This window comes from Rousettus aegyptiacus, unplaced genomic scaffold (assembly GCF_014176215.1).
Source record: "Rousettus aegyptiacus isolate mRouAeg1 unplaced genomic scaffold, mRouAeg1.p scaffold_m13_p_3, whole genome shotgun sequence".
Taxonomy (NCBI): Eukaryota; Metazoa; Chordata; class Mammalia; order Chiroptera; family Pteropodidae; genus Rousettus; species Rousettus aegyptiacus.
Window position 1 is genome coordinate 124,608,303 of NW_023416306.1, and position 26,720 is coordinate 124,635,022.

The 26,720-nt window shown below is 33.3% G+C and overlaps 1 protein-coding gene across 5 annotated transcripts in view; it reads left to right on the plus strand.

The window, feature by feature from the left end:
- UNC13C (unc-13 homolog C) overlaps nucleotides 1-26,720 on the plus strand; it is a 620,140-nt gene that overhangs the window by 497,169 nt on the left and 96,251 nt on the right. For all 5 annotated transcript variants that reach the window (XM_016153676.2, XM_016153674.2, XM_016153678.2 and 2 more), the window contains 5 exons: nucleotides 6,782-6,908; nucleotides 11,462-11,558; nucleotides 12,225-12,368; nucleotides 21,459-21,536; nucleotides 25,766-25,843. In XM_016153676.2, coding sequence (XP_016009162.2) covers nucleotides 6,782-6,908; nucleotides 11,462-11,558; nucleotides 12,225-12,368; nucleotides 21,459-21,536; nucleotides 25,766-25,843 — 524 coding nt within the window. The remainder of the gene's footprint in view (nucleotides 1-6,781; nucleotides 6,909-11,461; nucleotides 11,559-12,224; nucleotides 12,369-21,458; nucleotides 21,537-25,765; nucleotides 25,844-26,720) is intronic.

Genomic DNA, 26,720 nt, shown 5'->3' on the forward strand with positions numbered 1-26,720 from the left:
CATCTATCCATACCTCTATCTGTCTATGGTTCTAAGCAGACTAGGTGGTACGGGAAATGAAAATTATAATAAGTTGTCACATATGTTCTTAGCTTATTTGGGAAAGGAAAATGTAAGAAAAATAGTTATGTATTGTTAAGATAGAACCAAGATTAGAGCCCTATGCCTCATCACTTCCACCACAACCACCAATGTTATCACCCAAGTCCAAGCTACCCCATCCAAGTTGCTTCTACTGGAGTAGCCTCTTCTATGCCTCCCAGCCTCCACTTTGGTGTCCCTATACTCTCTTCTCCAGACACCAACCAAAGTGATGTTTTACAAATATATTATAAACCAAAATCCTCCAGTATTATTCCATAAATCTTATGGGAGAGATTCTTATCCTAGGCCACAAGATCCTGTGTGACCTAGCCTTGGCTTCTCTCTGAAATCAGCTCTCACCACTCGCGCTCACGGACTCCGCTTTAGCCACCTGGTCTCCTTGCGTCTCTTTGAACTTGTCAAGCACACTTTTGCTTGAGGGCTGCTTCACTTGCTGTATTTTCCTCAAATGCTTTTCCAGTATATGGCTGCATGGTTTGCTCTCTGACTTCATTCAGTTCTGCTTTCATGTCATTTGATTAGAGAGCTTTCCTGAACACCCTATTGAAAAGGGCACCCTCAGCTCATCTACTCCCTTACTCTGTTCTTTTTCACTGTCCATGTTAACACTTACCACTGCCTCGCATTATATTGAATGGTTTTTATTGTCTGATTTCCTCACTATATATAAATTCCAAGAAGACAGGAACACTGTTTTCTTCTTTGCTGTACTCTCAGTATATAGAATAGTACCTGGTTCATGGTAGATAACAATAAATATAAGTTGCATAAATGAATGAAATCCACATTTCAGTCCCTACTCATTGCTAGGACTCTGGGTAAAAATACAATTTAAATGAAGCTTGTGTTTGTTTCTTTTTTATACCCTTTCTTCATGATTGTCAATTAATGCCAATAGATTCTTTGGGTGCCTATATTTTACCATCCTTTGGGTACCTATATTTACCATTATGTTCCAGCGTGGTGGCCATCTCTGTCTTAAATGCTCTTTTCCATTTCATCACATTGTTCTAACTTTATAACTATCCATCTCTGGTTTCCTAGCACCAGATTATGTGGTCCTGCCTTCATACTGCTTTCTAATTTTCCAAGGTCCATCGCTCAGACAAGTCATGCAATATTCTTCCAAGTTATGAAATGGTATATTTTTTTCTTCCAGGTGATATGGGAAACTAGCTCCATGTTTTTAGTTGGCTGCAAATATTTCACAGATGTAGGAGTTGGTGTCCTAAATGAAGATTAAAGGGGAAATTTTGGTGGTGTACTGTTTAATTTTTGCAAAGAAAAGTTTGAAGTCAAAAAGGATGATTGAAATGCCAAGTCATTTGTAAACAGATTGTTTTGCTCAAAAATAGAGACAGTGCAAGTTTTGGGTGACACAGAAAGGGATTCAGGAGGTTTTTTCCCCTGGAAAGAACCAGTCTTACTCTAAACCCACTGGTCTAGGTTTGTGGGTTGTAGATCTTCACCAGAATTCTAAGCAGGTATATCAGAGAGTGTGTCTATGAGGTATGTCTGACCCCACATCATTTCTGGTTTAATGAACCCAAGGAACCTGGATTCATTCTGAGATTCTGCTGAGAGACTGGTCGTGATTATGAGTAGCACTGCCAGCTTCTACTCTCAAGGGTAAAACTGCTTCTGGCATCAGTTTCATTGGTCATGGAGTAAGGAAATATTTTATTGATTTTGTTTGACTTTTTTCTAATGTTTTACTAAGGCTTAGTTATCAGAAATGTGTCAAGAAAAATACTTCAGTTATCTTCTTCCTTACCTTACAAAAATTAATGACGTTTGTTTCTTCCTAGTCATTAATTTTTGAGAAAGTTGTTCGCAATAATGTGCCACCGTAGCTAATCTTTTCTCGTTTGCTAGTTTTTGTTTTTGTTTTTTTGTTTTTGTTTTTGTTTTTCTGGAAGCTTCACATTAGTCCACATTACTTTTTGCTAACAGGTTATATATAGTCGTTTATTTTATTTTTTTAAGTTTTATTTTATTACTCTAAGCTTTATACCTTGTTAATACCATAACTTAAATTTGGCAGCCAGAATTTTCAGTGATTTCTCACTCTAAAGATGTACCGACATCATAAAACCTTTATAGAGCTTCTTTAAAATGGAAAGTTCTAATTCTTATTCTCTCTCTCTCTTTTTTTTTTTTTTTTTTGCTTCTAATTAAATGACTTAGAATTCTCAGTGTATATTGTTAATATGAATTTATGGTGATATTTGATAGATATTTTTAAGTGTGTATTCTCTTTAAAATTCTGATACACCTCTATCTTTAGAACCAAAAGTTCTGAGTAATAAGGTTTTAGATTTGTGAACACATATCTCACAAAATATCACATGTGTTGGGCCCCTAATACTGGTTTTTACTTGAAATTCCTCCCAGACCTTCCAAATCGTCACTTCTTAGAGACACAGCAGGCTGTCAAACACTCAAATGGGTGATGGATTAAGATAATTCTAAAAAATTGTACATTACCAACTATGGGACAATACAGAGTGTTTATGCAATAAAATGATGCCACAAATTAAATAGAAAATGGCACTGTGATGCTTTATGGCAGCCAATTTGCTCTTGCCACAAGAATGGGTTAAGAGTATACCACCTTTATCCTGTAACCAATACATAATTGTGCATTTCTATATTATACACAAAACACTAACTTGTGTAAACAATAACTTCTGGAAGAAAATATATTCTTTGCAGTAAATGCTGGAAAATAGGCATATTCTTCTAAATTGCCCAGCTTTTCCTTTATACAACTTTAATGAAGCATTTTTTATTCTGAAAGTAAAATATTCGTATTTCTCATTGAAATTCAAAGATTATATGTCATACAAAATTATCATACTGCTGTTTGGAAAACTAATTAAATGTTTTGTAAATGTAATGAGCTAGTTAAATTTTTGTTGCCAAAATTTAAAATGTAAGAAAATTGGTGGCTAAATAAAGTCTACTAGTCATTCATGTCACATGAGATAAATACAATTTTGTCAGTGTGGTCTATCACTACGCAGAAACAATTTAAGTAGAATTAAAGCTAATTTGAAGCATAGTTTTGAATTTGATATTATAATCTCACATTGATATTTGGTGGGTGGTAGAACGTAATTGTATTTTATTTAAAATATTTCCTTATATAATTATACATTATGAGAGTAATATATGAAGACAGGAGAAAAATAGGCATATGGCTTTTGCAAAGTAACAGTTCACTTTTTAGAGATTTATTTAAATGATAATAATAACTACTCAGATTATAGCTCAGAGCCCACAAGCATGAAACAAAGCTGACAGGAAGACAAAAAGTGGTATTAGTCTGTCCACAAAGCCTATGATTTTACTTCTATGATTATTCTTCTCTCAGAGGCTATAAGGTATTTTCTTAACATGAACTTGACAAGTTTGATTAACTGATTTTCTATGTGATGATGGATTAATTCACAGTGTGGTCTGCTAGAGGTACTTACACTGATATACTACCTCAAAGCAAGGGAATAGTCTGAATAGGTGTGTGTGTATTAGAAAGAGTGGTTTGGAGGTTAATAAATGGGTCTCAATCTTTGTGAACACTTTTGTAATGCAACAGAATATAACCCCATATAACCTAACTTCAGGTAATTTAACACAGTACTATTTTGTTTCTTATCTTTACAACTTAAAGTAGGTATAGTAGTACCCCCTTATCCACTGGAGATATATTCTAAGACCCCTAGTGGATGCCTGAAACTCCAAATAGTACTGAACCCCATAACAGACTTTGTTTTTTCCTAAACATATATACCTGTTCTCTTAAAGGAAGCACTTTATGTCATCTTTTTGGCATATTTGAATTGTCAACATCACTTTAGGCCATTATTAAGTAAAATAGCAGTTACTTGAACACAAACACAGAGTCTCTCACACATGACCTGGCACAAGATACATGCTCAATAAATGTTTTTGGCATTTGATGAAACTGGGTTACCCTTCACTTTAGGATCCTGTTACTATGCAAACACTCTTGGAAGAGGTAACACATTAGGTCAGGCACATCCCTAACATTTGCAAAGGCAAGAGCACGAATGGAGACCCACATGCAGTAGACTGAAAGACTTCTATTTCTAAATAAAGCTAATAAACTTATATAATAATATGTTCTACCTTCCACCTCAACAAATAAGCTTACTTTCATATCAACGTGAAAAAAAAATCATGTAACTTATTTTTTAATATGCTGAAAGTTGGAAAAATATCAAAGATAATTTTATTATCAATATGCATATTTATCTGGGTGTTCTGTTCTGGGTGACAATGTTTGGGTTTTTAAATAAAGATAAGTCATAAATTACTATATTTTTTAAGAAAAAATATATTTTCACCTTTACGTCAGCAAAATTACTAATTCTGCAGTTATAATAAAACATTAAATTTTTTAGCACCAAATAATACAACCTTTCCCATATTACATGATGTCTTTTCTTTTTTTTTTCCAGTTTTAAAAAATTTAGTACCTTGTCCTAAACATTTTCTATTTTCAGCGTTTCTTTTTCTTGAGGTCCACTTACATTTTTTCTTTACGATCTTAATTTACACACATTCTTAATTCTTAAAGTATTAAAAAAGTTGTTATATTCAAAATAGACATAATTTGAATATGTATTTTATGAAAAGATGTAATTTAAAATAAACCATAAATACAAAAATGAAAATTTTAAATTACTTCCATGTGCTTTCAGATATAGTTTATGTAGTTTTCAAAGCAATTTCCTTCTAAAATATTCAAAAATACTTATTAAAATGAGGACAAAATTCAAATTATTATTTTAAGTGAACGTTTATATAAATAATTTGACTAAAGTTAAAATTTAATGAGTTAAATCTCATTAATCTAAATTGAAAAAATAAAACTATTGACAATTCTAGCATTTAGTAGCCATCTAGTTAGCAAAGAATCCATATCAGGCTTCAAGTGTATTATATCTAGAACTACACACATACATACAAATTTTGAGAGTAATATATATCATTTGATATTCAAAATATCCCTCAGCCAGCATGTGTACCTGCATTGATTCACAAATGCCTCTGAATGCATGAATTAGAACCAAAGAAAATGAATGTTTGTTAATACTCCTAAGTAATACTTCATTATGCAATAATCATAAGGGAGGTGGTATTAGTTACAAGAGCAGATGTTTAGAGTTCCAACTTGCTTTGCACTAGAACCACATGTGTGATCCCAAGTGACAGAGGAGACCATAAGCTGTTTAATTTTCAAGTTTGTAATTGTGATAAGTAGAGCCCTCTTGATGTGTGGGTCCTAGGGCAAGGGTTTTCCCTTGTCTGGGTTTCAGGATTGTATTGCATTAAATTCCTACCTACGACTTTATCAGGTAAATGAATTCTCTTAAGGTATGTATTCTAGACTTCAGAAGGGAAAGGGGCAGGGAGAGATACAACACCTAAAAAGGAAGAGGGAGAAATGAATTCAGAGGGAGTTGAAGCAAAACATCACCTAGGTCATAATTTTGTTCTACCGTGTGGTCTAGAAGTACCAGTTTATTACTCTTGTTTCTATGCATATAGATGTGTGTGTGTATTTTCTCTTCCCCCACCCCCATAACTGCTCTGTAAATTGTCTTGAATTAATCATTATTTAGATAATGTGAAAGTGTTCTATTTGGTGTTGTGGCTCCTCTTGCACTTATCATTCATATTCAATTTACTCTATAGTCAGGTTTTGGGAAGTGAGGGTGTTGTCAACTTGTGTGTAACATTCTAATTGTTTCAATTAGTATTTTCAGCCTGGAATATAAAGTATAGGATATTTCTACTGTAAATCAAAGCCCTTAGCTTGAAAAAGATTCACAGGCCTCAACCAGAGCTTTTCAGAGTGCGCTTTCAACCTGAATACTGTTAGGGATATTTTGGGTTTGGTTGTGTCTGTACTTGTAGCCTCAATGGGCCAAGAAACTAATATTAGGGGAGGAAGCAGAGATAAACATATTTAGTAATATTATTTATCTCTGTATGTCCAAATGAAAATAACAGTTTTAAGCTCTACTTTTTGAGCAAGAGAGGAAAAAATGTCACATATTAGGAAATCTTACTAAGTAATGTCAAAAAGCCACAGGGTGTAAAATAATTTTAGCTGAACTGAAAAGTTGAAGAAGAATTCATCTGACTTAGAAGTTAGATATAGTTCCTCTCTTTTTCAACTATCTTAATTTTTTGAGTGTTAAGTATCCAGGCTAGAAATATGATCTACTCATTCCTATTGCCAGTATTAACCAGGGATTATGTCTCCTAGTTTGATGCATGTTTTATTCATGCTTAGTGTTTTAATTCTTTCTGGCACTTTGCATCAGGCTAAAATTGTCAAAATATAAAAGCTTGCAGATAAATAGAAAATTTTTAGTATTATCTTATAACTGTGTCAGAATCCTCGCCTTTTTCAGGAAGGCACATTAGAATAGTCAATTTATTTCATGTAGGACATATAATGATTTTTACGTTTTGTAATATTTCAGGTCTCTATAGCAATATATAAAGGCATTTGATATGCCCTCATATCAAATATACTGTTTTCTCCTTTTTTGAAATACTACTAATAAAAGAAGATTGGAACACAGTAGCATTGTTGGCAGACCAAACTTTATTAAGTGTTTGATTTTATCTGTTATAGAACATGAAAAGCAGCGGTTATGCAAGAGCACTGATTATATGAATTTGCATTTCAAAGTGAAATGGTTTTATAATGAATATGTGCGAGAACTTCCTGCCTTCAAGGATGCTGTTCCTGAATACTCCTTGTAAGTAGCGATTTTCAATATCAAGTTTATTCTCAATTCACAGCCCCATAAAATTATACCTGAGTTAGACAGCTCTAAAATCCCTTCATATAGTCTTAATTTGAATGAAGACATTTCTATTATAAAATTAACATTAAATGATTTGCATGTCTTTGGGAAACCATATTTAATTAAATTGTGTTGCATTTTTCAAGTATGCCTTACTTGGACATTCAACTCAATGAGAAAGAAAGACATGATAAGATATGGCTCACATGACGAGATTATTTTCTATGAAAGTGTTAGAACTCAAATTTTGGGAAAATGGGGGTGCTCGTATATTGAGCTATATAATCAAATTTTTATTCAAACTGAAAAATGTATTAGTATTTATATTTCTAAAATCAAATTTATTGTTAAACAGATAACATTTCAAAAACATTTCTATTAAATACATTTGTAAGCACATAATCAAGCTTGTGATAATCAGCATTTGATATTTACCAGAATTTTATTTCATTCATTTAAGAAGAGTCTTCTGTATGCCAGGCACTGTGCAAAGTGCTATAGGAAAAAAAAAAAAAAAAACAGCAAGGCATATGCGGAACAAATTATAAAGGGCTAATGTACAAAGAATTGAGTCCCCCAAAAAAAAGAAGATAGAAAAGTAATACCAGAGCAATGTTTGAAAAGATACTAGATGTGAATTTTGCAAAACTGATGAAAACATGAAGCACAATTTAACATTTTTATAAATCCTAAGAAGGATATATGCAAGAGAAACTATCCATAGGTAGGTATATTATAGAAAACTGCTTAAAACCAAAAATAAAATCTTTAAATGTATTGAGGTCAAGGAAGGGAAGACACTACCAGAGCTACACTAGTGTTGACTGACTGTTCAATAGAAGTGACTAAAACCAAAATACAGTGCACTGATACATTTACGTTTCTTTGGGGCGAGGGGAGGACTATGAACTCAGAATTCTATAAGCAATAAAAATTCCCTTCAAAAATCAAAATAGACAATTACCTAACTTAGAAGCTGAAAGAACCCATTTCCAGCAGTGACTCACCAAAAATATATACTGTAAGACATGCTTCAGACAGAAGGAAAGAGACAGGTAAAATTACAATAATGTAATAAAGAATAAAAAGTGTTTATCTGTAGAATAAAATATACATAGAATTAAGATACAAAACAAAATAGCATGAAATGATGAAAGAACACTAATTGGAGTTTATATGTTATAAGATCCTTGAATTGTTTGGAAAGTATAAAATATTCATTTCAAAAGGCATCTAATTGTCATGGATATGTGTTATAATTTGTAGTATAACCCATGAAGGTATAATATAATACTATGAATCAATAAGATAATGGGATAGAAGAGAGTGAAAAAATACTTAAAGGTGAAAAAAAAAAGAATAAAAAAATAGAAGGTAAGAAATGGGGAAGAGAAAAGGGATAGATTTAAAATTAAATATGTCAGAAAATTAAGAGCAATCATTAAATGCAAATGGATTAATACTTAAGTCAACAAATACCCTATTAGATAAAACAGTAAAACTCAAAATATCTTGCTTACAAGTTATTTACCTAAAACATAATAGTCTAGAAATGTCGAGTAAAAGGATAGGCAGTAATTGAAAGAAAACTTATGCAGCTATACCAATATTAAAATACAATTTAAGGTAAGAAATATTTTGAGAGAATATTTTATGATGATTAGAGAAACTTAACAGAAGATACATCAGTTGTAAATCTGTATGTATCATACAACATGTCAGCAAAATATATAATGAAAAAACTGACAGAAGTAAAAGGAAAAATCAGTAAATCTACAATTCTATTTGGAGATAATATTTCTTTCAAAAACTGATGAATCAAAAAGAAGAAGTCAGTAAGAACAAAGAAGTTTTAACAACACAAATCATACACTTCAAGATCTTTATCCATTTATATCCATATTTATATATATATACATCTGGTTACCCAGAAGTTTCATAATTTTTCAGACATCGTTTATACAAACACAACATATCTACAAATTATAACCAACAATGACAAAATACGTAATGTTATCAGATGCACATAGTGTACTTACCAAAAGAAATTGTCTGCCAGACCATAAAGAAAGTTTAATAAATTTAAGAAGATTTAAACATATACTATATGTTCTTGAACCACTGTAGAAATAATCCAGAAATCAACTCCAAGAAGAAAATTAGGAAATACCAGAGTGGAAAATTAAGCAGAACATTCCAAATAATTCATGAGTCAAAAGAAATCAGTGCAAATTACAAAATATTTTTAACTAAGTGGTAATAAAATATGGCATATTAAAATTTGTGAATTGCAGCTAAAACAGGAATAGAGAAAAATTTATAGCCCTAATTCTATATAAATAAAAAGGGGGTATAAAATCATTAAATAAGTATCAGAAGAAATATTTAACAAACAAGTCAAATAAAAGAAAATAATATGACCTGGAATAAAAAAATCAATAGAAAATTTTAAATAGGAGAAATTACAAAGCCAAGGTTAGTTTTTTTTAAAAGAAAAAAACTGATAAAATCAAAAAAACCCTAGCAAGGCCAATGGAGGTGGGAGAAAGATGTCACAAATTCGTTGTGAGAAAATGATATCACTAAAGATCTTACAAAGATAAAAAATAATAAGAGAATATGTCAGCATTTTTAAAAGTTAGACAAAATGTACAAATTCCTTTTAAAATATAACAAGCTGATATAAGAAAGAGGATAAAATCTGAATGGGCCCATATTTTAAAATTTGAATTCTTAATTTATAACCATTTCATAACAAAAACTCCAGGCCCAGATGGCTCCAAATTGAATTCTTCCAACTCTTAAAAGAAGAATATTGTCACTATTATACACAGTTTCAAAGAAGGCAGGAATACTTCTGAAATCATTTCTGGAGGTCAGCATATTCTGACTATTAAAACCTATTGAGAACATGATAAACAAGAATAATTAAGGCCAATTTCTCTCTGAATATACTTTAAAAAATAAACTCAATTGAAATATTAGCCAATAGAATCCAGGGATTTGTAGAAAGACTAATATAACATGACAAAGGGGGAATTTATTCCTGGAGTATGGGATTAAACATTTTTAAAGCAATGAATGCAATTTACCACATTCAAAGAAGGAAGATTATTACACTATATACAGAACAATAATTTGATAAAATACAACACCAATTTATTATAACAATCTCTTAGCAGGATAGGAATAGAAGAAGACTGTATGCTTATCGATAAAATTTTAAAAGCTTCCCCCGAGTTCACGAATGAGACTAATAGCAGATAACATCGCTTTTATTTAACATTGTACCAATGGTCTTAGCCAGTATGATAAGACAAGAAAGGGATGGAAAAGCATAATGATTGTAAAAGCATTTAATGATGCTGTTGGTATTTGTATAGGATATAATTTTGCATCTAGAAAATCCAAAAAAAAAAAAAAAAAAGGAAAACTAATGGAACTTAAAAAGTGAGTATAGTAAGTCTTCGTAATTTGTTCTTTGAATTTCTTTATAATAGGCACAATTGGAAAATTTTATATAATTCATACTATTTAAATAGCATTAAAACCACAAGAAACAAATGTGATAAAAAATGTGTGTGTTCTCTATTCAAGCAACTATAAAATATTATTGAGAGAAATTTAAGATGAACCAAATAAAATATATGGCATTTCTAAAAAGATGCATATTATAGAAATAGTAGTTCTCCCCACATTGACTCACATATTCAGTACAATCTCATAAAAATTCCAGCAGATATTTTTCTGCAAATTCACAAGTTCATTCAAAAAAATGTATATAGAAATGCAAAAGGCTGAGAATAACTAAAACAATCTTGAAGAGGAGGTTAAAAAAAAAAACTAGAGAACTTTGGTATCAGTTATCAACACTTTTTCAAAAGATACAGTGTTAATGCATGACAGAAAGACCAATGGAGAAAATAGGCCAGAGACAAATCCATACATATGCTTTTACCTGATTCATGTTTAAAACACCAGTTAAAGGCAGTGAGGGAAAGGACGATCTTCTAAATGTATGGTGCTAGACAATTGCACATTCATATGGAAAAAAGAAAGAACTTTGAAACTTAGACCATTCAGAAAACCTAGCAACCCGACATGCCGATGTACTGTAGATCATAAGAAGTCAAAGGTGAGCACCCAGGATGCTATGGACAGAAGGCAGACGGTAAAGAACTAAGAAACAAGAGAATATCATGATAGGGGACACAGAACAGAAGAGGTACATTTTACAGGATTTTGAATTATAAAGGAATTGTAGAATGGCAATTGGGAACTAAGCATATTTGAGGCAGCATGGAAAGAGAAGAGATTGAAGGTCAAAGAGAAGGGTATACATTTGATGAGGTAAAGCTAAATATCTCTGCAGAAGTAGAACTGAAAAAAAAAGATTGTAAAGAGACTTTTGGTCCTAAATTATTCTCGTATAAGAAAAGAGCAGCATTCGTTGTTAATTATGTGCAAATGATCTCTTTTTTAGTATGTAACATTAATTTTTTTAGGTGGTTTGAACCCTTTGTTATGCAGTGGCTAGATGAAAATGAAGATGTGTCAATGGAATTCCTTCATGGAGCACTGGGAAGAGACAAAAAAGACGGAGTGAGTTTAAATTATTTTAAGATTGCTTATTGCCAAGATTCATTCACACTTCTTTTGAGCTAATAGGAATTGTTAGGCTCATTGTTATAAATTAAGTTTTATTTTAATCCTGTAATGACCAATATAAACTTAAAACATGATTGTAAAGGACTGATAGGAACCCTAGAGAATTATTTAATTAAAAAATAAGTTAAAATTAATCACCCTTTTAGCCTAAGATTTCTTTACTTATTGAATTAATCAGAATATTCAAGTTTAGCACACTTGCTTGAAATTCCCTTGTTGTCCTGGAACATTTCCAGGTTCCAAAGTTAGGAGCAGACACCCTCCCAGTGCCTCTGGAGCAACTCAAAAGTCTGAGCCATAATTGGCTTGCTAAATCATCCTAATTCCTCTGGGGAATGAAGATGAAAAGAACCAGTCCCCAAATTCAGCAATAAAAAAACCAATTGATAGCAGCCTGCCTCATGATATTAGTTCTCCTGCATTTTCTAGAAAAGGAGATGAATGATTTTTTAAATAAATAAATATTTTATTACCAGGAAATGAAAGTACCTGATATGTAGGTAGATGATATAGGAGATGTCATTGTTCATGTGAAACAATGGTCTCTCCACAGTCCTAGTGATGCGTTCAATGGGTTGATTTCATCTTCTCTCCCCTCAGTTCCAGCAGACGTCTGATCATGCCCTCTTCTCTTGTTCCGTGGTGGATGTCTTTGCTCAGCTGAATCAGAGCTTTGAGATAATTAAGAAACTGGAATGCCCTAACCCTGAAGCACTGTCTCACTTAATGAGAAGATTTGCAAAGGTGGGTTAAATGGAATGAATGCCTTCTTTGCTAGGACTGTGCCATGTTATTATTTGCCTGCACAGAACCTGAATAATGCTGTCATTTTGTACTGTCTTCTTTGACACCACATCCTCAATTTAATTTCTAATTCTAGTCCTAATAGGTTGGTTCAGTGGTTTCAGGTTTATTATCTGACTTTCTTCTGCACTTCCTATTTCTTAAATATGTATTTATCCTAAAAAGTCTATGTGTTTTTCACATTAATGACTCATTTTTTGTAATTGAAGATACTACTATGGGTGGCCAAATTATTTCCACTTTAAATGTAGTGTGTCAGAGCTGAAAATAAGCCTTGCCATTTCACATTCAAATTGCGAGTATTTTTTATGAGACACTGTAGTACAATAAAAAGTACATTGAATTTGGAGTCATGAAAGCTGAATTCTGATTTTAAATCATCCACTAACTGTAGTGTGAATTTAAGCAGTTTTCTCTGATTTTTATGGATTTAGTTTTCTCCCTTGACTGATTGATCTTGATCAACCAAATTTCTGTTAAGACTTCTTCATTCTCATAGAGTCTAAGAAAGCTTGCAGAGAATTTCAGAGATATAAGAAATAACAGATGCACAATGAAACAGAATAGAGAGCCCAGAAATCCACACTCACATAGTCACTTAATCTATGAAAGAGGAGGCAAGAATATACAGTGGGGTAAAGACCATTCGATAAATCATATTGAAAAACTGTACAGAAAACATGCAAAAAAAATTAGACCACCTTCTTAAACCATATACAAGAATAAACTTAAAATGATTTAAATATTTAAATGTAAGACCCAAAACCATAAAACTCTTAGAAGGAAACATAGGCAATAAACTCTTCGACATTGCTTTTAGTAATATTTTTTCTGATATATCAACCCGGGCAAGGGAAATAGATAAACAAATGGGACTACTCCAGATGTTAAAAGTTTTGCACGGCAAAGGAAACCATCAACAAAACAAAAGGACAACCTACTGAATGGGAGAATATAGTCACCAAAGACACATCCAATAAGAGGTAAATATCCAAAATTTATAAAGAACTCATACAACTTAAGACCAAAACAACAAACAATCCAATTAAAAAATGAGCAGAAGAGCTAAGTAGACATTTTTCCGAAGAGGACGTACAGATGGCCAATAGACATATGAAAAAAATACTAAATGCCACAAATAATCAGAGAAATGCAAATTAAGTTCACAATGAGGTATCATTGTGCTAAGTGAAATAAGTCAGATTGCCTATCATCAATATATAAGTGTTGGCAAGGATGTGGAGAAAAGAGAACCTTCATGCACTGTCAATGGGGTTGCAAATTGGTGCAACTACTATGGAAAACAGTATGGAGGGTCCTAAAAAATTAAAAATAGAGTTACTTTATGACCTAGCAATTCCACTTTGAGTCTTTATCTGAAGAACTCCAAAACACTAATTCTAAAAGATATGTGTTCCTCTGTGTTCACTGGAGCATTATTTACAATAGCAAAGATATGGAAGCAACCTAAGTGTCCATCAATAGATGATTGGATAAAGAAGAAGTGGTACATATATACAATGGAATATTACTTGGCTATAAAAAAGAATGAAATCTTACCATTTGTGACAACATGGAAGGACTTGGTATAGTACTAAGTGAAATACATCAGAGAAAGACAAATACCATATGATTTCAGTTATATGTGGAATCTAAAGAATGACATAAGTGAGTAAACAAAACAAACAAACTCATAGATGCAGAGAACAACTTGATGGTTGCCAGATGAAAGGCAGTGTTGAGGGGCTGGGTGAAAAAAGGTGAAGGAATTAAAAAGTACAAATTGGTAGTTACCAAATAGTAATGATGAAAGAAAGAAGTACAGCATAGGGAATGTAGTCAATAGTATTGTAATAACTATGTATAGCAGTGCCAGGTGGGTACTAGACTCATTGCGGGAATCACTTTGTTAATTATATGAATTTCTAACCACTATGCTGTACACATGAAACTAAACTAATATAAAATTATTTTAAAATGTTTAAAAAATAAATAATGGATTCAGTCTCTTCCCTTCAAATATTAAGCACAAGGCCACATGATATGAACTAATTGAAAGCTGACATGAAGAGGGACGCATTTCAGTTCTCAAGTATTGTGGGACTTACATTAAGTTTAGTGGAAGGGAAAATAATGAGCTAAAATAGACATGTTTCATGGGAAAATGGGGCTTATTCAGCCTAAAAAAAAGTTGAGTCAGAAAAGTATTTTAAGCCATGGGAATAGCAGGGATGAATGGAGAGGTAATGCTGAGCTTGGCATGTGCGGAGCAGGGAGAAACGACACTCGTGAAAACGTCTGTTCTGGGAGAAGTAGTGGGAAAGGGCGGGAGAGCAAAGATGGGCCCAGAGCTTGAAGAGCTCTGTTTTCCAGGTTGAGAAGTTTAGACTTACTCTTTGGAACAATTTAAGAAACACTGAACATTTGGAGATTTTCAAGCAGGGTGGCGATATGACAAAGAGAGTAATGTCGGGGAATGACCAGCACAGTGCTATATCTGAGTGCCCTAAAAAGAAATCTGGCTTTATGAGTTGGATGATGGCAGAGGTCTCACCTGTCCATTCAAGTGCTCACTCTCCCTCACGTCCACGTTTTACTAGCCACTTTGAGAGATTAGTCAAGAATAAGCATAATCTCTGACATAAGAAACTGATAATAGGAGGTCCAAACCTGTAAACTACTACGACACAGTCAAATGCTATAATCAGGGCATCTCAGAAAATGGATAGCTAGCTAGCTAGCTAGCTAGCTAAATAGATAGTTTGGTTTCTTCTAAGTCTTCTTTAATCTAGGCTTACAGATGGCAGCCTTCTTACTGTGTCCTCCCATGGTCTTTCCTCTGTGCACAGGCATTCTTGATGTTTCTATGTGTGTCCAAATTTTCACTTATAGAGACACCAGTCATATTGGATTAGAGCCCACACTAATGGCCTCATTTTAACTGAATAACCTCTTTAAAGGCCCTATCTTTAAATACATCACATTCTGAGATACTGGGGATTAGGCTTTCAACATAAAAATTTTGAAGGGATACAATTCAGCCCATAAAAGACATATACATTTAACATGATGCTGCTTTTAACAACAGACGTGAGCAAAAGGCTATATAACTTCATTTACATTATCATAAAAGTTCTAAATTTGAGGTCCTTTATGAATGGTAAGCTTGAGCCTGACACTGTCATTAGCTCTGGCTCTTAGAAAAGTTTAAATCTGGTTTACTGATAGATGGATTAGGAGACAGTGTCTTTACTAGCTGTGGTAGGATAGTTTATGCTGAGGTAACAAGTAAACCAAGAAAATATATGATTTAACATAACAAAGATTTACTTCCTGTTCACGTAACATCAGGTATGGGATACGAAGTGGGTGACCCTCTAGGGGAGCCTCTGTCAAAGATAAAGCCAGATACTTGTTAAAATTGTAAAAAATAAAGTTTTTAATTAGTAATATACTATTGCAATAGTAAGTAGTTCAGAGTGAACTGGACTCAACTTTAATTTGTACAGAGGACACTGGGCATTTTAAAGGGAGAATGAGGGGGTGTGAAGTGGGGCATATGGGAGCTCAGCATCAGGGAAATGAAAAATTACAAAAAGCAAGGAGAGGGGGTTGGTTCATGTAAACCCATCTGGGTTTGCTCCCTGGTGGTTACTGAAGTTAGGCTCCTACCCTCCTACAGAGGCTGAGAAACAGGGACCCATCTTCAGGTGTTAAATGGAATAAACAGTCAAATCTTTTGGCAGCCTCAAGTGTTTGCAGGTAGGCACTTTAAGGAAGGCTAGGGTCATCCTAGGGTTGTAGCCTTGAGCTGTTAAAAACTGTTAGTGTTCATTTAAGTCTTTGTTTGCCAAGGATGAGGCCTCATTGCCAATAGGGATCAGAGAACTTGGCTAGAGTTTGTTCAAGGAAAGAATGTTTGTCACTTGTCACCTTTCTATAACTCAAGGGTTCTAGCCTGAGAGTTCCCAGTGAAGAGAGGGCACAGGATTCATAGAGGATGGATGGAACTACAATTGGAAAGTTAGGACCACATTGTACAGAGTCTTGAACAGGCAGAGTGGCTAAAATTCTTTAGTAAAAAATGAGGAGCCGATGAAGACTCTGAGGCAGACAAGCTGTCAGCCTAAACTGTATTACATTATTTATCTACCATGAAATATTTTGCAATCCAGTCTTTATATATGCCAATTAGAAAGAATAAAGCAACCTCCAACTTTTAAAGATGATAGCTAAAAATCATTTATTGGAATTATTCCTAGAGAGGTCTTTCTTAGCAGCAGCCGATTTCAATTTCTCAGTATGGTGAAATCTGCAGTCATTCTGCAAGCGAATTATTCTAAAAAATTCTCTAAGCCTTTTCTTGACTAGCAGCTGCATTTTGGGTGTCTGCCAAGAAAAGAATGAAATGGGGTCATTAGGGATAGTGTTTAAAAAAAGTATGTCACATGCTATTCTTGGAACTGTAGGACTTATAGTAGAGATTGGATCATATGAGAATTTAATAATCTCAGTTCATATATTTAGTAACATGCTATTATAATTGCATATGATATTAGAAAAATAACCAGAATTCACCCTCAGAATAGTCAAGTAGCAGGTTATGTAAGGTGTGGCATGAAAGCACTGAGAGAGAAAGAGAAGAAAGCTGAACTTAGACTCTCAGGCCCTGAGCTCCAGCTCATCCTCCACCTCTTAGTAGCCCTGACCTTTCTCTAGCTATTAAGCTGAACCTAGCCATATTAAGGCCACTAGGGATATAACCAAGTGGACTGGAGGGAAGTACAAAGGGGTGAGGTCACAAATGGGATGTATTAGAATCACAAGCAGGAAAATACATTCTCTAAAGCAAAAAGAAAATAACTAGGTTCCACGTATCAGTGACGAAATGTGAGTCCTATTGGCACAAAAATAATTTCTGTTAAGTAAAACATTTTTAAGTAACACATGGGAATTCAATACAACCCAATTATTACCACAAGGAAATAATGTAAGAACAATAAAAAACATTTTCTGGAAAAGTAGAAATTAGTAACTTTCATTGAGAAATAAATTCTATTTTATTAGAATAATTTTTTAAATCATAAAAATAAAAATGACATTTTGTAGTTAATATAATTAGCTATTTTACAGTAACTTCAGACTGTTAGAGTTTCTTTTATTTCATCAGATGTGACCATCAGTCTTGACAACCTTGTCCTTATATTGAAATATACTGAAATCATATTCTCTTTCTGGGATTAACATTAATTTAAACCATCCATTGGAGAAAAGACATACTAATACTAAATGTGGACATTTTAGAATATTTAGCATTCTAAAATGGACCTTAAAGAGATGATTTGTTCTTACTAAAGACTCAATAAGGTACCAAAATAAATGCTTCAAATTTCATAGCAGGTGCATCCAGGAGCCGTGATGTGCAGTAAGCCAGGGACATGAGTAGTGCACGTTCCTATTGCTGTACTGCTGCTCTTGACAAATACAGGTAGTTTAACTCAGGGTTCCTCAACCTTTTTGGCACCAGGGCCAGTGCTTCTATGAAAATCTAATGCCTGGTGATCTGATGTGGAGCTGAGGCTGTGATGCTAGCACTGGGGAGTGGCTGCAAATACAAGTGAAGCTTCGTTCCCTTGCCGGCCACTCACCTCCTGCTATGTGACCTAGTTCCTAACAGGCCACAGACTGGTACTGGTCCATGGCTTGGGGATTAGGGATCCCTTGTTTAATTTAAAAAGAGAAAGATGAAGTAACGGTATCTTAAGCCAATCAACCAATATTGACTCCTGGCTATGAATCTGGCTGCTTGCCAGGTGCTGGAGATACTATGGTGAATGAAGCACATATATTCCTTATTCTCTAGGAACCTAGTCCTAACTTAAAAAAAAATAATAATAATTCATTGAGCATCACTATGTACTAATCACTTTACATATATTATCTGACTTATTCTGCACAACAACCTCCACGATACAGATGCTATTATTTCCAGAAATTTTCAAATGACAAGCAAACTCAAGAAGTTTAAAACAAAGAATCCATCTAGAAATATTATGGATGGAATGCTTTTAGCCACTAAGCTATACTACTCTCATGTTCTGGTGTTTCAGAAATCAATTGACAAGTTGGAGAGCAGAATCTCAGCATTTACTTTTACCCATTGGACCAAACTTAGGCATTTATAGGGATTTCTCTTAGTTGGATGTGTGAAAATGCAGTTATAAAACACTGAAGTGACATATCTAAAATCACTTAACAGATACTACACAGTCTTCTTGTCCTTTCTGCATTGCTCTGATACCATAATGCTCCATGCCTAAAATGCTGCAAAGATGCATTCTGGACCAGGATTTTTATCTTACCGATTGTAAGAGTAATCAACCTACTGATAGTGTTGACAGGCTAATTTAGCCTATTCCTACTAGCGTGGTATTAGCCCAAGAAACCATAATGACTCTCAGTAATTGATGGCCATCCTACTCGATAGCACCAGAAGCTGCACTTCAAATCAGAGCATATTGAGGCTGCAAGATACTTTAGTCATTCTGTCTGATCCTTTAAATACAGCAGAAGCCCTCAATTCATTGTCACAATCCTATTAGAATTTTATCTTATTTAATCTGGAGCTCTTGGCACTTTCTTTGCTGCATCCATAAAAGAACTGTTTATACCTCATGAGTCTGTCTTCATATAAACTGTGTTTTATTATAGAACATAATGCAAACAGCCAAACAGCCCTTGCTAGGCTGTCCGTTGCCTCTTTCTATGTATGCTCTCACCACTTCTGAACCCAAACATTCTCCCAAAGATAAAGTCATGATCTAAGTTCACACACACACATGTCCTATCTTCCTAGATACCAACAGGTTCTCTCTAAAGAGTTATCTCTACTCTGTTATGCATTAGTTAGGACAATAGTTCTTAAACTTCAGGTTGCATCAATATCTCCTACAGGCTTTTTAAAAAATAGATTGCTGAGACCACACGATAGAATTGCTGACTCTATAATCTGGGATAAAATCAGAGAATTTTCATTTCCAACAAGTTGCTGGATGATGCTCATGTTGCTACTAGAGACATGTCTAAGGTAGACATGTCTTAAGTAACTACCTACTAATATTAATTAAAGAACTAATGTCTGATAGTTACTTGAATAAATTAGAGTGAAATTGCAGTTTCTCTTATAATGTATATGAGCGCACATTCAGGTGTACTTCGTATAGTAGTAAAAAAATAGATATTATTACAGCCAGCATACCCACATTTATGGGCACAAGGCCTTAAATCACGTTCTACATGGCTGAGCACTTTACCCACAACCCATCGTGATTTGCTAACCACTGGCATTTGTAAACTAGTGAGTGTGAGATCCTAGGCTCAGTTGTCTCCTAGCAGGAATTCAAAGGACTAAGGTTTTCCTATGAAGTAGAGTCAAGTGTTAGAACCTAGGGGAATACCTTGAGGATGATCAGAAATGGACATCTGGGTTCTCTGCCCAAATCTTGAACAAGTGATAATGTATGAGTTGTAAAAAGCTCCTAATGTCAGGTTTATTTGCTTTTGTTTTTGCAATTTAGTGAAATGATTTCTACAGCTTATACTGACAGTAGAATCTGTAAACTGAGAGTAGTGTTCATTTGTATGGATTCAGATTCCTTAGGTAAGTCCCAAAGTAATTTTCAGCATTATGTCTAAAGTAAAATTTGAACAGCTGCATTTGAAAGATACTGAAGTCTGATCACCCATCTGTTTTCCTAGATTTATTGGTCTGATGTTTGATAAAATTTTGCATATTCCATGGCTGATTTTCTATTTAAATTGACCCACATTATCATTTTACTTTGTACTTCCATAAGTGTTGATTTTCTTTCTGCATGTTATCCCTAATTTGAGGTTTTCATTGTAATCTTGAAACAAGTTCATAGTCACATTTGGTGAATTCAGGTTTGTAGATTAAATATCTCCATCAGTTTAACTCCTTAGAGTGTCTCCCCAAGTTAATTTCAAACCACAAAGAAAATCCAAGTGACTATATTAAACAAAAAAGAAAAGATTTTTGTCCTTGTTTTTCTATGAAAAAAAGATGGCATATATCTCCTGTGATTGTTGATTTCTCTCCTTTAAGAAAATCATATCTACATTTGGCTTATAATAATTCAAGCTATGTAAGTAAAAGCAGTAGGATGCAAACTCATTAATACATTTTTAGTAATTAAAATAAAATGTAAAAATTTTGTTTGTTTCCTTTGGTATAATTAACAAAAGTAAAGGGCATCCTAAGTTTCAAAAATAGTTATTAGATGGAGAAGAACAATGTGGAATTATGATGAAAAGGACAGAAAGGGAAAAGATTAGGCAGTATTTTTTGGCAAATAATGCATCAATAAATAACTTAGTAAATTGAAGGTAAAGGTATCAAGATACTATGATACAGCAAAAGCTGAAGTTTTATGTTTTAAAAGGTGGTCTTTGATATTAATCAGTAAGGTTTCTTATCACAGAAAATTATTGAAAATATTTATTGCTAAGCACATGTACAGGAATGCTCTGACCCCATTTACAATGAGGTATCTAGGAATGTTGAAGGAGACTGAGAAAATAACCAATAGAAACTAGAAACCATCAGAAATGATTCAAAGCATAAAGTGTCATTTATTCAGGAAGAAAAAAAGGAGCATTAGTGGTCATTAGGTAATAAATATTCAAGCATAGAGGAGGCTGACTCAATAGTTGGTATCTCTTCAAAATGTTTAGTAAAGTTAGAAATAATTCTGTGATGAAACATTGTATTAAAATAGAATGAATCCATGTGGAATATCTTCCAAATATACTTAGAAATATGACAAATTGTCATCTAAATATGATAGTTTAACTGAGATCCTTCTTTTGGCAAGGGTATAGATTTAATTATTGCATATGAAAAGTTGAAGAAGACATGAAAATTTTGCCTGATTAGCATTAACCTCTACAGTGTATATATAAAATTATGTACTTACCTGAATACGTTTGTCAATGTTGTTTTTTTCCTAGACTATCAATAAAGTACTGCTTCAGTATGCTGCAATTGTATCAAGTGATTTCAGTTCACACTGTGATAAAGAAAATGTGGTAAGTAAAAATGTCTCTAGTTTCAAGTGTTCCTCAGTTGAAATCCACTTCTCTCAACTAATAAGCAAAAGAAATTTTCTTTCTGTTTTCATACAGGATGATAGGAAAGAGAGATCTCAAGAAGTTGTTTGAAAACTTCTCTAGTAGTCGTGAACTGGTTACAGTACAGAACTCAGAGGAAGGTTTAGAGCATCTCAATGCCAGGCAACTTGTGTTCCATGATGATAAGGAATAAGACATAGATAATTGAAATCCCACATTATATAAGATATTAGAGCCAAACCCTAGGGAGTTTAAAAGTTGTTTAATGTTTATACCAACTAATTTCATACTAATACTAAACTAAGTATAATTTAGTCTTTTAGTTTTCTAATAAATTGAGAAGGATGGTTAATGTGAGAAACGATGCTGACTTCTATTCTGAATTATTCAAGCTTTTATTTTTATTTTTTATTTTTTATAATTGAGAATGTTTATACAAACCAAACTAGTGTTGAAACTTAATAAAAGACATAAAGAGAAGCAAGATAAACTAAAGTGATCTGGAATATAATGTGTTATTTTATGGTGAAAGGTGAATTCTTTCTTATTCACTATATGTGATACTAGAGAAATATGCTGATAAAATTATAAGAATTTAAAAAAACACACTGAAGAGGCATTTAAAAAGTCAGTACAATTGTTTTAAAAAAACAAAACTATTCCTCGCCCCCTCAAAAAAAAAAAAAATCAGTACTATCAGACAAGTTAAAAGTCTAGAGGAAGCTACTAGTCTGCTCCCTGAAACCTCATTGACCTCTTGCTGACAGCTCATTAAGATAAGTCAGTCCTAATGGTTTTTGAGAGTCCCAGAAGATTCTTCTCTCTTTTCAATTAATACGCTGCCCAGGAATTTTATTAAACTTGCAGATATCTCAGCAGGTATCTCTAATTGCCATTGATCATAAGTACTCTACTAGGCAAGAAAGAGTACTTATTTACTGAAAGCACATATTTCTAATCAAAGTATAAAACATTTGAAAAGTAACATACTAAAAATCAAAACAGTACCAAAAACTTTTAGAAAAACTCTGATTTTATTAGGATAGCCAAATTGAAGATTTTGAAAGGTAACTATAAATTACCAAGGCTAATTCTTGTCATTCAAAAAGGAAATTACTAAATTACTCCTATAAGGCTCCTGCAGACTTCTACTTTGTATTAATGTTCTAGAGTATATTTTATTTTTTTCAAAAAAAATAAAAAATTATAAAGCAGTATTTACTGTATTTTCTGTATATTTTGTGCTTTTCAAAATCAAATTTTTATGAAGAAGAAAAAAACAACCTTGCAAATATTATAGCACAGGAAGGAACTTTTCCTTTCCTCAATATTTTTCTCCCTAATTACTGCATCCTGACCAGTCTTATGTCTCATTTAAATGCCAAGTATTATTTTAGCTTTTCCATGAAAGAAAATTAATTAGTTGTTTAGTTTATGCTTTCAGCTGAGACAAATTGACATTCTTTTGTTCATTTTTGTCTATGTATAATTATTGTTACAGATTTATTTCAATATTAAGAATACTGAAACATTTTTTCTTTTCTCAGTATATGTATGGCAATATACCCATTTCATCTGCAAACAGAGCTAGACACTTAAAGAGAAACATCTTTTAAGAGATAACATTTGTTTTCTCAGGTCAGAATTAAAGTCAACAGTTATACAAAGTATCTGTAGCAGAATAATTTTTTCTCTACTGTGACATTTTAAATTGGAAATGTGTCAGAAATTTTTAATCCAGTTTCCTCACTTTCCAGAATACAGAAAAGCAACATTATCTAAATCAGAATTACTTAATTTTGAGTCTTTTTAAAAATCTTTCTCAACTCGGAAACATAATTTCATCATGTGGAAATGGCCATAGTCTGAACAAAACTAACTTTCATAGTCATTTTATGTTAAGTTTCCAACTTTGTTCCAGATTTAGATGAAATTAAATGCATTATAATACTTTTGGGGGAAAAGCCAAAATATACAAATTAAAAGATCACAACTTGGCTTCAGACATAGGTTATTTTATCTAGCTTAACTCATCAATAAATGATGGTCTGTGTGAGATTAATGTTCCCTTTATTGCGAGTGCTGGTTTTTGTTTGTTTTCCCATTTACTACAGAGTTGTTTAAAGTAAAAGCTATTTCATGATTAGGTTTAAGGTAGATTTATGTAATTCAGTTCTCAGCAGTGTTTTGATAAACACATTCAATAAAATTGCATTTTGAACATTTAAAGGTCAGAGAAAGCTTAGCTCAAGAGGAAAGTCTGATTTGTATCTCCTTCTGGGGAAATGTATTTCGTTTTTCTGTGTAGCCCTACCTGGGATCAGTAGCAATCCATGCCAAGTGCGCCCACGGGTCTATGTTTATTTTGTTTCTTAGTAGCTCTTTTCCATCAGAAGTGATCATATTAAGAAGGCTTGGAGGTTGAATTTTTATTTATAAAACTAGTATTAGAGTACTGTTACATGTACCAAAAAAGATCAGCTTGAATGTTAATATCCAATAATCATAGAAGACTCCACCTAGCTACCTTAGACCCACAAGATGCAAAAAGATAAGACATTTCACTCATGTAGTCATCTTGCTTCTCATCAAGAGTCATGGTCTTATTTTGACCTTCGTTTCCTCCCAGGTGGGATTGCCAGAATCTAAGCCAAATCATCCCCCACTGCAAAAAACAAATAACAAAAATTTATTTCCTAGTGGCAAAAAGGCTTTTGCCTCAGTTCATTGACTGATACTCAGTTCATTGGGTCAAGATACTGAATCCCCTGAAAGTTTGGCCATGCATGTTATGGAAAAGGACTAAGCCTAGATCAGATGTCTCTCAATCATGGCAGGGTATTTGTGAAACATGTGGTTCAGCTTACTGAACAGCATCTATGGGAGACAAATAGATTTATGCCTTTAGAAACTAAAATAGTTAAGTGATTGCAATCAAGGAAACAATAGAAGTTTAAAAATGTTTCTGCAAATCAAAATTAGGATGTGGTCACTTTGAGTAGAAACTTTTCAAAGGTCAGTAATGCAGTTAAAGCAATAATTAAATCTTTCCACCAATGAGAGCTCACACCTCTCTAATGTCCTGTAAGTCCTTTGCATGCCTCTCTCTGATTCGTTATTGGCTTATTTCCCAGCAACTCACAAGATATACCAGTTTTCCTTTTCTGTTTTTCTTTCCATTTTTCTTTCTGATCTACTTGCTCTTTAGAATTTGATTTTCAGTATGCCTCAAATATTAAATTATTCTAAAACTAGTCTGAATTTTTTTCCAATTATAAATTAATTTCTACTCTTCTAAGTTCACATCTAGCCTTATCACAAAGCTTTACATCTTTATGCTATCGTTATATTTCCGCCTCTTTAGAAACAATAAGTCAAGAAGCATTTTGTAAGCAAGTATAAGACTGTGTAGTACTCTGTGAAAAAAAGAAGCAGAAAAAAACACAGCAGCAGATACAGTGCATTTATGGTCAGCTACTGAGACAGTGAAAAGCAATTGAAATGTAAAGTAAAATAAAATGTCGAGTGGCAAAGGATACAATCTAGGAGTGAGAAGGCTATAACCTGAAAGATGGATATGATTCAAATAGGCAAAGACTACGTGAATAAACCACCTGCTAAACTAAGTCACAGCATCTGGAAAGTGCAGATGTTTTGGAGCAAATGAACTGCTGAGAGTTGAGAGTTAATCATAATGCAGATGGAGATGATAAGGAAACATGCTTTGGAGCCAAATAACAAAGGGCCTTCAACATGTGGACTTTATCTGTAGTCAAAGAGAATGCATTTAACGTGTTTTTAAATTTTTTCTTGGATTTTAAAAATTTAATGATGTTTTGGTTTTTAAAGAAGTGAAATAACAAAAAATTTTAATCTGCTTTTCTTATAATAAATCTTTATAAAGAGAATTTGGTTAATTTCTAAGTGTAAAATGTCATGTTAAGGATAAAAGAAACTTTAGTAGTAAGTCTTCAATGGGTTATTGTCTGAGTATGTTACTAAATGTAATTCTTCAAAGTGGTCATTAAATTTTCCACTCTTCATTCTTAACTTTTAAAAGCATATTAAAGTAGCAGAATTTATTTGCCAAATATAATAGGACGTTGGTGATAATAAGGTAAACTCATTCAATAATTGAGTGTATAAAGGATTCTCACACTTCTTTTTCTTGTTTCCTCTATTTAAAGCCCTGTATATTGATGAACAATATTCAACAATTGAGGGTCCAGTTGGAAAAAATGTTTGAATCCATGGGAGGGAAAGAGGTGAGTATGTTTTTATGCCTGCATTTGCCAAATACCTACTTAGAGATCATTAGCAGCATATCTCTTTACTATAGAAAGTTTCATAATCAAGGTTTACATGGTTTAGTTAAGGAGAGGAAATGACAATTATTTAAAACCCCATTAACAACCAAAGTTAATTATTATGTCCACAACAGAATACTTCAGTAAATATATTAGCAATGTGAATGGGAGGAGGAAGATTATCAAGAGTCTTTCGTGGTGTATATATAATAATATATATACAGAATTAAATATATATATGCTAATGATCTGTAGATTGCAGATTTTTAACTGTATTGTGCAATGTCAACTTGATATCAGTGTTTGCTCTGAAATGTATTTTGTGACACTGGTGGTTTTTGTACATGTGGTTTATTTTTCACATCAAAAAATCTGTGTCAAAAACGTGTCATGTGCTGTGTCTGTAATGTGTCCTGTCTTTATCTAACATCTTAACTTGCGATTCCACGAGCAGAAGAAGGAAGGAGAAAGATTCTTTTATGAGGTTTGTGATAGTAAGCATCTTACCTTTTACCTGGCTGATTTCCCACCCTAATCCTAAAGACCATTGCACTTCCTACTTACTCTCATTTGCTTATTTAGATCAGGCAGGCAGTGAGATACTAGTCGTGCACCTGCCTCCTCCTCCTCCTGTCACAGACATGAGCATCTGGGGAACTGAGGGCTGGAGATGGTGCCCAGAGGGAACGCATGTAGATGGCATTCTCCCACCCCACCCCCTCCATAAAGCAGTCCCAAGGGATATTTCTGTTTAAGATTTTATTTATGTTGTTCCTTATTGTGGTAGGTGTGTGAGATATATGTAAAACCAGCTTGGATTTCAAAGCAAAAATCC